This window comes from Podarcis filfolensis (assembly GCF_964270895.1).
Source record: "Podarcis filfolensis genome assembly, chromosome: 11".
In the NCBI taxonomy this organism is placed as follows: domain Eukaryota; kingdom Metazoa; phylum Chordata; class Lepidosauria; order Squamata; family Lacertidae; genus Podarcis; species Podarcis filfolensis.
In genome coordinates this window covers 27203509-27216117 of record NC_139613.1, presented here as the reverse complement: position 1 = coordinate 27216117, position 12609 = coordinate 27203509, and the positions used below count along the sequence as shown (strand labels likewise).

The window sequence follows — 12609 nt, the reverse complement described above, 5'->3', positions numbered from 1 at the left end:
GGCTACATTCCATCAATAACTGCCACTAATGTGGACTGGAAAAACTGAGACAGAGTTCAATTGAAAGCAGTCATTTTTGGAGAAATATGCTCAAAAGCAAAGTGAGAAACAGCCACTAGCTGTTGTGTGAGACAAAGCAAGGACATAGTATCTTTAGTACTTCCTTGCTTTTGCTTGGCAGCCATGCAAAGCCTAGGCAGATAGGATTAAGTCCCCAGTCTTCCTTGCAGGCGTCCCTGTGCCACCATGCTTCTCTCAGGATTCCCTGCCCTCTAACCCTGGCAAGCTTTTTGGGGAAAGAAATAGCTATCGAGGGCAAGAAATAACAATTTGAGACCAGGAACCCTTAAGTTGCCTTTTCTTTTTCCAGCTTCCACAGCACACCTTTCCTCAACATCCCCACCCACCCACTTTGCTTAGATTTAAAAGGACCCCTGACCATTAGGTCCAGTCGTGACCGACTCTGGGGTTGCGGCGCTCATCTCGCTTTATTGGCTAAGGGAGCCGGCATACAGCTTCCGGGTCATGTGGCCAGCATGACTAAGCCGCTTCTGGCAAACCAGAGCAGCGCACAGAAACGCCATTTACCTTCCCACCAGAGCGGTACCTATTTATCTACTTGCACTTTGACATGCTTGCGAACTGCTAGGTGGGCAGGAGCAGGGACCGAGCAACATGAGCTAACCCCGTCGCGGGGATTCGAACCGCCAACCTTCCGATCAGCAAGCCCAAGGTTCAGTGGTTTAGACCACAGCGCCACCCACTTCCCCTTTTCTTAGATTTACCCTCCTCTATTATCCTCACTGCCCAAAATCCTCTCTGCCCTCCTCCCTAGCTCCTCAGTTGCCCTAGATTGGAGATAAGAATGCAACTGCACACTGCAGCCACTTGCCAGTCTAGGAAATAATCCTGCTGTCCTTCCCCTGGTCCCTACAGTTTCTTACAGTACTGTATTCTAGAAAAGTCGCTATCTGAATCCTGAATAGGAGTACTCCTGCTAGAGGCAATGATGCATAGCAGCATTTTGCTTCAGGTCTCTTTTGGTGCAGCATGAAAGTTAAAACCCAAGCTTAGGTATTTGCAATTAGGTTAACAGGGGCATGAAATCATCTTCTTACAAAGGGTCACCGATTGACCCATGGGGAAAAAACAGTGCATGCACATGTCTTCTATGATGAGTGAAGCCAGAACCAAAAGTGGGCTGAACTTGCAATACTGAAGGGCTGTATGCAAGCTCGCTCTGCCGCTCACCCAGTGTTGATGCTATCCCAACCTTAAGACCATATAAATTACTGCTACTTGGGCTGCATACACACTCCCACAGAAGCCCCACAGAATCTATTACAGAGCATTATTCAACATACCAGTAACTATTGTCAAACCAGGTACAGGACTGTGAAACAGTTTGCATGCAACTAAGCACCTGTGTTTCCCAAACTGCAAAGTAAAATGGATTAATGAAGCCCATCTGCAAAGAACTTAGTAGCATTCAGAATCCAATCTGAACAGAGACCAGAACAAACGCACCTGTGAGGGTGTACTTGTTAATTCCATCTTTTCTTGGGATTTTTCCTTAGCTAGTCGTGCAGCTTCTTTAAATTCCTGAAATTTTTCTGCAAACTAAAGGCAAAGATTATATAATTATACACTGTATATAGCATAGCTTTGCTAAGCAGAACATACTCTATATAATAAATCAGGTTAGAGAAAAACATTTGCTCTCCAATAATCAACAGGGGTTTATAGAGAATCTGAAGAGACCATTCTTGAAATATCATGTTCTAGTGGTGGTGGTCACAAAGAATCTGTCTTCTGTTTGTCGTTCTATCTGCAAAAATGCAATGTGGAACAGCTATTCAGATTGCTAAGCCAGGTTGCTACCTCTCAAAAATGTCCTAACCCATACCCTTCAAAAACTGTCATCTAGCCTGTAGCCAAAAGTCAGTTATGCAGCGAAACTTTTGGTATAACAGTTAACCATTTAGAGCCTGCAGTATCAGGGAAGAGGACCTTTAGGTATACTTGAATGCTCTTGCTCTTTTACCCACTGACTGGCTGGGTTTCTACTGAAGTAAAGCAAGGACTGCTGAAAGGCCATGGCTGAATATTCCTGCCTAGAGATTCATAAGGAAACTGTTGCTGTTCTGGTCCTGCTATATTTTTCTACAGTACTAGTCACCATTAATTTTCAGAATACAGCTTGCTAGCCCTCCCCCGCCCCCCCCAGCAAGAGGCTCTGTGGGTTTTTTCTAATCCTGTGTAAGTAATCAATTTTAAATGGCATTTTACTTCAGATGATATGAATCATCAGTTCTTTAGGTGGGAGCCAAAGGCTCCTCTTCTCCACTGGAGAAAGGCTCTCTCTATCAGTGGATGAGAACTTTTGAATTCAGAGATTATGAATAGTAAATCGGAGAAGAATTCTCCTAGTGTACAGGGTCTGGCATATGCTCCTCTGTTAGACTTGCTGTCTCTACCTGCAGAGTGGCTGGGGAAACCCAGCCAGATGGGCGGGGTATAAATAATAAATTATTATTATTATTGTCATTGGTTCTCACACGTAAGTCACACTCTGAGCTGGGGAGCATATAGGACGACAGATTCCCAAGGGCCAGTGGAGAAATTTGAGAGGAAAGCTTTCCCTTATTTTCTTTAATTCTTTGTTGCATATAAACCTCTGGTTTACTTGACCATTTTATCACCAAGATATAGATGTGCAGGCATCTATATTTGAAAAATAATCCTTTTGTAATTTGCCAAGAAGCCATTTTTGTTCCCAATCTAACTGGCTTACACTTGCTTTTACATTTGTTTAATTTTCACTACTCAAGCACCTGTCTGGTTCCACAGAACTACCGTATTTTTTGCCCCATAGGACACACTTTTCCCCCTCCAAAAATGAAGGGGAAATGTGTGTGCATCCTATGGGGCGAATGCAGGCTTTCGCTGAAGCCTGGAGAGCGAGAGGGGTCAGTGCGCACCAACCCCTCTCGCTCTCCAGGCTTCGCACAGAGCTCCGCAAGCCGTGGGAGCCCGTGCCGGGCTCCCGCGGCTTGCGGAGAGTTGCCTGCATGCCGAAGGCTGGGCGCGCTGAGCTCAAAGCGCCCAGACTTCGCGCAGCTCTCCGCAAGGCGCGAGAGCCCAGCGCCGGGCTCCCGCGGCTTGCGGAGAGTTGCCTGTTCTGGGGGCTGGGGTCGGGGGAAGCTCGGGCTTCCCCTGCCCCAGCCCCGCGCCTGGGGGGGAAATAATTTTTTCCCCTTTATTTCCCCCCCAAAAAACTAGGTGCCCCTTATGGGACGGTGCGTCCTATAGGGCGAAAAATACTGTAACTGTTTCAGCAATTTTGACAAGTAGGCAGCCCAACCATTTCCAAATTCAATGCTTTCTTCAGATACCGGGCACAAAACCACATGTTCCCCACTACATACTTCTCTGTAGAACAGCTGCATGCTATAACAATTCAAAAGAATGTGCAAGAAGTCTATGTTCCCTGGGCTACATCTGTTCAAATACTCTGCTCCATATATAGGATACTCTTAAAAACCTACTTTCCCTACACAGAAACTAATAGCTCCATGGATAGATCATAGCTTAGTAGGGAACATGCTTTGCATCTAGAAGGTCTTGGATACAATCCCTTGGCATCTTTAGTTGAAATGGTCAGGTAACGGGAGATGATAAAGGCCTGCGCTTGAGGCCCTGGAAGTCACAGGCAGTCAGAGCAGACTATATTGAGCTAGATGGCAAGCAATATGATGTAGTATAAATGCAGCTCCCTGTATTCCTAGAGCTCAAGCTACACTATAGGACTATTGGGGTTAAACCCTGACTTATTAAGTGCCCACTGCCAAATCTCTCTTGCACCAAAGACAGCTCTGTTACCATGGCCACTGTAGGTTCTCAGCTGGAAGGGAGAGTGTGAACTGTGGGACTGGGCAAATGTTCACTAGAATAGTCAAGTGTGGTTTTAAGAGGGTGTCCTCCATAGTGAATATAAACCCATTGAACAAGATTATATGGAGAGCTGAGGAAGACAATATCAGTGCTCTGACCATGTAGCTCACTATTGCCTCTTCTCCAGCTTGGGTCTTTGCTTCATGCCTCACCATCATAAAATGAAAGCAAGCCAACCAAAGCAGAAATCATGAATTATGGTCCTCAGTGCCGCTGGTTTGGTCAATTCAAGGAAACCACTCATTGGCCAATGTAACTTGTACTGACTCCAACCCAACACATAAGGTTTACCTTCTCCATCAGGTTATATAACTGTAAGACTGGATGAGAGCACTCTCAACCCAAAACAGGTAATGCACACGGAGAAGTGCTGCCAAGTCCAATCCTGAACAAAGTTTAAGGACTTTGAATGGTGAGTGGGTTTTGGTCATTTGGCAAACAACATGATGGCACTCACCCAATTCCATGTACAGAAACTAACCAGAATGGCAGTTGTATCTTGGTTTGACTCTAGTGATGGGTCAAGCATCTTCCACTGCCCACGAGGGCAGCAAGCTCATTTATAGTGTTCAGGGCAGGCCCATGCAGCTCCAATGTCTTGCTGCTACTTCCTGCACCACCCAGCACTTGCTACCTAAGGCAGCTGCCTCACTCTGCTTAACAAGAAGCCCAGGGTTAGTTTTGGTATCCAGGGTTCTGCAAATTCATGATTGATGGCTTTAGTAGTTTTAGTAACTTTTTATAGGTTAAAAAAAAATCTATTTCAGCCTTTGGAACAGTAAAATATTAAAAGAGCAAAATAATAAATTTGAGAATTAATATGGCATTATTCTTCCCAAACCTGCAATTATTTTGCTTTTGCTGCTATGAATTGGAGGAATATAGTGGCAACTTATGGTTTCCTTGATGAGTCTTTCTCCAGGGCAGGTGTAGGGAGGCATCTTTGCAGACACACACTAGACAACACTTCAAGACCATGTTGAGATATTACATTGCCTTTTACTTACTTTTGAGAGATGGTGTTCAGAGGAAAATCCCAAGCCATAAACAGTATTTGCTCTGCTATCTGCCCATTGACCAAACTTCTGTGATGTTTTAGTGAATGTCATGTTGGGAGTGATGGTGCTGTTTATTATTGCCTGCAAAAAAAAGAAAAGAAGAAGTTATGAAATAACAAAGTAATATACTCATAAAGCTTCCCTTAACGTCATGGGCCAGGAGTCAGCTTCGCATGTTGAACAGCAACCTGAAGAGGGAGAAGGTGGAATTTTGTTAGTGATTAACAGATCAGTGTAGATCCAGCTATGGATTCCAGTTCCTGCTTGCTCTCAGAGTAACTGTAAGGATAAAAGGAGGGCAGAATGGAAGACTCAAAATTTGAGAATGATGCTAGACCCACTTTTGGAAAGCTGGAGAGAGCTGTGCTCACCCTCGGGTTTTTTGCCTTGCATGCTGCGCTGTTATCCTAGCCTTTAATTAAAATTTAATTTAAAAAAGGGGACACCTTCAGCCACAGCACTGCCCACCCCTTTGTAAAATGGGTGTAATAATGACGGACTCTTTCCTCCCATAGGATTAACAGAGATCAAGGTGGGGTGTGTGTGTGAAAAGCTATGCAACCATTCCCCAGAGGAGTTTTTTCAGAGATAGGCTAACAGCAGCAACTGAAAGAGGCAGAGCAAGGTACCTTTCTTTTCTACCCAAACTCCCCTGAACTTGCTATCCTGGGGATATTCTCTTAGGAACCTTTTCTCATTACAGTTATTTGCTGACAGGTCTCTAGCCTTACTCCAGGTTATTGCTAGTTAGACTTGGAAGCAGCTAGATCTGCAGTGGACACATCACTCTATTCCCTTACAAGTCCCTAAATAAGCCAGGACTTTGGAAAAATCAAAGCCTGTACCTCTGAAGCAGGTAAATGTTTATATCCAGATGGCATTCAGAAAATGGAAAATGTTAAAAATTTAGAAAGGCACAATCAAGTGCACTCTTTTTATTTACAATGAAGACTGCAATCAGTTCCAAGTACAGCTTTTAGAAAGAGCACTAATGAGTAAGCCATTGTGTCACCCTTAAAAATCGTGATTAAGGCTTTTATGGAAGGTTGAGACCAATCCTCTTGAAAGAGTCTTAGTACAAAGATTCAAATGAAGGTCGCTCTCTATTAGCCTGTTGTATGACAGCATCACTACACTAAAAATGTTGGAGATATTGAAGTCATAGAATTGCAAACCCATCAGGTTTGACAGATAGCACCTCCTTAAAATTAGGAAGCCAGCACAGGATTGGCAGAAACACATCTGGTGCAGCACAATCGTGTTCATGTCTACTCAGAAGTAATTTCCATTAAATTCAACAAGGCTTGCTCCAACAAGGCTTGCTCCAGTTAATTGGGCACAAGATTATAGCCTTAAAAAAAAAAAAAAAACAAAACCTGCTGAGGTGGCAGAAACAGTCATCAGATAAGATTCAGAGAGCATGTTATTGCTTAATTCACATGGCGAGGTTTGCTATTAGCAGCCTTCCTGAAAAAGCTTACTGGGATTATCATTGTTTTAAGAGACTGAACAGGCAATCAGGAATGCTGTGCTTCCCTTCAGCAATTGCTGTAACATCAAAGCACCATGTGCAACTGTGTGTAGAAAGGGAGGAGTTTGTATTGGAAGGTTTGTTTCTTCTGCACCAAAAAGGCATTGTTAAGAGGGGCTTTGAAACATGCTGCATTAGTTTAAAAAATGGCTATACAGTGGTGCCTCAGGTTAAGTACTTAATTTGTTCCGGAGGTCAGTTCTTAACCTGAAACTGTTCTTAACCTGAAGCACCACTTTAGCTAATGGGGCCTCCTGCTGCTGCTGCTGCGCCGCCACTACATGATTTCTGTTCTCATCCTGAAGCAAAGTTCTTAACCTGAGGTAATATTTCTGGGTTAGCGGAGTCTGTAACCTGAAGCGTATGTAACCCGAGGTACCACTGTATAGAGGAGTGAAACTATACATTCCACAGAAAATCTGTAATTCAGTTTTCCAAAACACAGTTTTCCTTACAATTTAAAGCAACAACAGGATAACTCCAAATTTGATCAAAGCTTGTGGGACTGAGTAAAGGTCGCTTAACTGTTTCATCACAAAGCAGCCGCTAGCCCCAAAGGAAGAAAAAGTTGCAGCACCTTCCCCCTCTGCTGGGCTAATAGCAGCTTTGGGTAGTAAGATCAGGATAGAGTTAAATAGTCCCACATCTTCAAATTTGAGCTCTCCTACAGTTGCTTTGAAATGTTGAGTGATTCGATCCACATATCTTATGCATCACATGTAGTCCTGTAATGTGCTCTTCTATGTGACTCTTTGGATGAAACTGTTGAGCAAAAGTCACGAACAAGATAGCAATAATACTCCACATTTAATTTATTTCAGAAGTCTAGGTTAACAAAACCTAATTAGCAAGTATGTGCCATAAACTCTATTCTGTGTTTTTCAGATTTTTCAAAAAATGTAGCTTATATAATATCTATGCACTTTGTTCTAGTAAACTACTGCTCAGAAACTGGAGAAGGTTCATTTTAAAGCAATAATTAGCTCTGAATTTAGATCAGGGCCATGGGAAGTTTGACACCTATAGTCAGATCAGTTCCTGAATCCAAAGGTCATCTTCCCTGGGATTAGAAATCGAGACTTACCACAGCAGCTTGAAATCTGCCACTCAGCAAAACTGGAGAAAGAAATACTCATTCAAACCTCAGTAACTTTAAATTGCGCCTCATTCCAAGGAATAGGTTTTCAAAAGATACAAATGGCACTGAAGCCCATGAAATCCTAATTAAAATGCCCAGGTCAAAGGTTCATATTTTTTGCATTGACGGCAGCTGCCTTTCATCCAGATGAGGAGTTGGTACCATATAGTTGTCGAAAAATGAAGGAATATTTTAGCTTTCTACATTTAAATCATCCAGTTGGTGGTGCTAGATAATTGTGCAAACTGAATCCTTACATGAAACACTGCATGTTTATTCTGATGTCTGCAAGAGTCCCACTACAGCATGAATGAAATTGAATGGCAGTGGAAATATTATCAGAAGTTTACTTTGTGCCTTGACCAACAGGATACAATAGAAAAATTACATGATCTTTTATTGTTTGAAATAAATCATACAGCATCCATATCTGCTTTGCATATTGACATCAATTAGTTTTCTTAATAAATTAGCAGACTGAGCTACTCCAAGAATACAAACTGCTCATAATACTGGAGGCCAGACAGCAGGATTTTCGAAGTCGCTGATCATGAAATCAGCACATCTTTAGACACCCCAGCCCCAACAATTATAGGACAATTAGCAAAATGCCATTTTTTTAAAGAAAAAAACTTTTTCCACCACAGAGCAAACAATGCAGATGTTTTAATAGTATTCTATTCTCTCCTGCTATCAAAATTTTGATTGTGAACTCCTTTGAGGCAGGGACCTCCATTTTTCTTTTGTTTATGTTACACCATGAACTTGGGTGACATAATCTATATTTTCTGCACAAGTATGCAGGAAGTTTGCCTTTTCCTTGAAGGTTTTTTTTTTTAACCCTAGTCAGGAAGGATGAGTTTTGGATAATGTAATCTAAACACATTGATGAACCAATTTACCTAAGATACAATATATTTGAACCATGTCAGGATTTTAAAGAAGATTCAGAGAGAGAAAAAATGCCAGTTGGAATAATCAAGCTGTTGATTTCCAAATGGTAATTTAGACTTGAAATCTTCACATTCAATATTATCAGCATATCTATCTATCTATCTATCTATCTATCTATCTATCTATCCATCCATCCATCCATCTAACATATATCCTGCCCTTTCTCCCAATGGAGCCCAGGGTAGCAATCAAATTTTAGTAAATGGATCAACTGTTGAACAGATTGATTAAATGCAAACATTAGAACGTTCCTCAATATGCAGTGTTATGTTTAGTATAGACGTTTTGACATTCTGGCACACAGGGAGAATAAGACTAGATTTTCTGGTAGAAAATGGATTTCTACATTAATATTAATAAAAAAATAAAACTACTCAACATAATATCTGCCATATTACTTAGGACTAAAGATATATACTCCAAGCAGAATGCCTTTTAGCCTCCTCCCTCCTTTACAGTGAATTGAGAGACAGAGAAGTCAGAGGAAACAAGAAGTCCCCAAACAGGTTTCTCGACAAACTTCAAACATTAATAAAGAATTATATTGTATGTTAAGTTCCAAGAGTGGTGTTCTCATTTTGCATCACTTTTCAGTAATGTTAAAAAAAAGGGGGGGGGGGACACACAGATTAAATGTAGAAGTTTACCTGAGTTTAAACTGTCAGATAGCTTACCTTTGAGCCATCCAAGCTGATTATCCTATAGACATTTCTTGTGCTGTCATAGAAGTAGGACACAGTAACAGCATGCTTGCTGGTGGGAACCCAGTTCTTCTTCGTGTTAGGGTCAATCTGGAAGACATGAGCTCGGGTGCTGTAGATGGGTTGCTCCCTGAAGGGCAGAAAGTAAAAGTGATGAATCTGATTTGGACGCAATATGGTTGTACACAAGTCATTTGGATATTCCATCCATTGGCCCCTATGAACTTCACTTTGCATGAGTAATGTACTTGGCCCCCACAGGCTTGCGTGCATGGAGTAGGATATATCTGTGAAGCACATGAAAAGTACTCACAGGAAAGGGAAGCACAAGTCCTTTAAAATAAATTGAGTGGCCAGCTGTACAGTCAGATAAAGGAGGCATATCTAAATATAGAGGCACTACTGATACACCACCTCCCCCTCCCTCATTCTCCATCTGTCAACCTCTTTAACACTAACTGTCAATAACAGAAGTGTGATTTTCTTCCATTGAGCGAAACCTAGTGGGAGGACTTTTCTCATCCTTTTCTCAATAGCCTAGAAGCCCTAGATATCATGAGCTATGACTTACTGAAAAATATTTGTTGCTTTCCTGTCAAATGCTTCACATTGTAGATCACAACTACCGCCTCTTTTAGCCTTTATCTCGCAATCTAATATTATGGCTGTTGAGGCATGTATAAAATATCTGCTTATGTCTGCCTAGGGGGGGAAAAGTACAGAATCTGAGCTGTCCATTAACACCAATGAATTCATTAATTCAATAATCGTGTTGCTGTGATCAGGAATCTAGCACTCTGTACAAAATGGTTTGCTTCTCTCCAAACGAGTCATGATGCTAAGCTAAGGTTTGTCCTTGTCTTCCCAAACCTGGCTTGTTTGGACAGAAACAATGCGCTAGTTTGGACATCAAAGTAAGTCAATGCTAGGGGCTTGTTGCTTGCACTTGAGGAGAATCTCCACAACAGGAGCAATTTGAAAGTGATAGCAGGGAATTGTTTATAGTATTGAATAGTTAATCAATGAAATATCAAATTAAGTGTCTTATATGTGATTTAATCCCTTAGATCAAATCTCTAAGTCACAAAACTCATTGGATAGCCTAAGGCAAAAGTGCAGAATGTTCACCAGCCAACTTCATAGGATTGTGTATAAATAAATGACTTATGTAACTTTGTACATTTAAAAGATCTAGAGTATTAATGCTACCAATTTTTTCTCTTCCAGGTTCAATCCTTTACATTTTTAAAGTTTAAAAGATGGAAATATTTTTTCCATATAGACTGTCTAGCATTGCTGATGTTATCTAGTAGCTACTCATCAGTGTTCTACTACTGAACTGCAATTGTAATTAACAATCTTAAGACTTTAGCACCATTCTCTAATTATGTAGGGGAGAAGTAACGACTGATAGGCCTGTAATTTTCTGGATCCTGTCTCATTCTTTCCTAAAAAGCTGGTATTACATTGGCTATCTTACCAAGAACTAACTTAGTTGGTCTTTAAGGTGCTACTGGAAGGAAATTTTTTTTTTTGTTTTATCTTCTTAGAGCCTCTTATTTTAGTGATGTGGCATAATTTATTTACTAGTTCAGCTACTTCACATTGTATGTCTTCACACATTAGAGGTAACTCTCAGGTAAATGCCATCTGACTCCTGTTATATCATATTTTCACAGTTCACTTGCTTCTACACTTCATAACAAAGTTATTTTAATATTTCGCAACAATATCCTAAGCACTGAGAGCTGCTACAACAGCTGCCGCAACAAGGCTTAACATTTACCACCCTGAAACGTGCTTGTACACACAAAGCAAAAACAAAAATCAGGTTTCTTGGCAGGGTCTGCATTCTTCAGTCACTGTCTCCAAACATTAGCAATACCAGAAGGAACCTTTCTGCCCCTTCATCCTACCCAAGGTATTTTTATTTAGTTACATAATGTATATGTACCCTTCACTACTACTAAGAAGAGGAAATATCATTTGCACAAGAATCAAAATTCTAATTAAAAATAGCAGGCTCAAATCTAACATCCCTAACAAACCTGATAAAATAGAAAGGTTTTTGCCAGATACGTAAAAAATAGCAGAGTATGTACCAGGTGAGCCTCTCCACAGAACAGTGGTGTGCAGTGAAATTTTTCTTAGGAAACAATTAGGGCCAGAGGTGCCAGCTTCCAAGGGTGATGTCATGCCTGTGAGCACTGCACCTCTCTCCCTAAGACAGGCTGAAGCTTCCTGGGCTCTGAGAAGGAGACACCAGGGAAACATTTAGGGAACTAGCCTTGTTCCCTTGGTCCACTGACCACACACTACTGCCATGGAAGGAGTCCCACAAGAGATGCATGCAAGTTCTGCAGCATAAATGCCAGCTCCTGGGGGCTGAGGCACTTTGCTCCCTCCCATGTTTTTTGAAGGGGCGGGTCCCATCAATGTTCAGAGGCTCCATTAAGCCTCATTTCCCCACCCTAGCTACAGCCCTAGTTTGATCCCAACATCTCATGTGGACTGACTTTGGAGAGATGAAAAATGAAGTAGTTTTTTGACCAGTGGTGAGCAGTAAACCAGGGACGTGGGTGGCACTGTGGGTTAAAGGTTGGCGGTTCGAATCCCCGTGATGGGGTGAGCTCCCGTTGCTCGGTCCCTGCTCCTGCCAACCTAGCAGTTCGAAAGCATGTCAAAGTGCAAGTAGATAAATAGGTACTGCTCCGGCGGGAAGGTAAACGGCATTTCTGTGCGCTGCTCTGGTTTGCCAGAAGCGGCTTAAGTCATGCTGGCCACATGACCTGGAAGCTGTACGCTGGCTTCCTTGGCCAGTAAAGCGAGATGAGCACCGCAACCCCAGAGTCGGCCATGACTGGACCTAATGGCCAGGGGTACCTTTACCTTTACCTTTAAGCAGTAAACCATGCCAAAGATTCTTTGAGCATGCTTGTAGTTGTTCTGCTTGTGTAGTTTCCATTTTTGAAATACAACTGTGATGTGACTGAACAGACATATTTTAAAGAAAAATTATAAAGAAAAAACCCCAACACACCCACCTAGCCAGCCGGCACCATCTAGTCTCATCTCCTGTTCTCCTAATAGCATTATCGCCAACCCAGAGTGGGTGGCTGGCTAGGCTGATTTTTCCCATTTCCATTTGCACGGAAGGAGCCAGAGTGCTATCTAGGGTTATACTAAGAGAAGCCTCAAATACTTCCACACTGTTTGGCATTAGTAAAGATAAAGCTGGATTATTGTGTTCACTTTGGGTAACTTCTCCTTAAG

General features: G+C 41.9%; 1 protein-coding gene across 6 annotated transcripts in view; it reads right to left on the bottom strand.

The window, feature by feature from the left end:
* Window positions 1-12609, bottom strand: part of HOMER1 (homer scaffold protein 1) — a 73908-nt gene that overhangs the window by 34623 nt on the left and 26676 nt on the right. For 5 of the 6 annotated variants that reach the window (XM_083576239.1, XM_083576241.1, XM_083576238.1 and 2 more), the window contains exons 2-4: window positions 9310-9466; window positions 4962-5093; window positions 1528-1620 (exon numbers count right to left, since the gene is read on the bottom strand). In XM_083576239.1, the coding sequence (XP_083432365.1) occupies window positions 1528-1620; window positions 4962-5063 (195 nt within the window). In that variant the 5' untranslated portion in view covers window positions 5064-5093; window positions 9310-9466. Of the gene's footprint in view, window positions 1-1527; window positions 1621-4961; window positions 5094-9309; window positions 9589-12609 lie in introns of those variants that run through there. The other variant, XM_083576237.1, reaches the window with a different exon arrangement.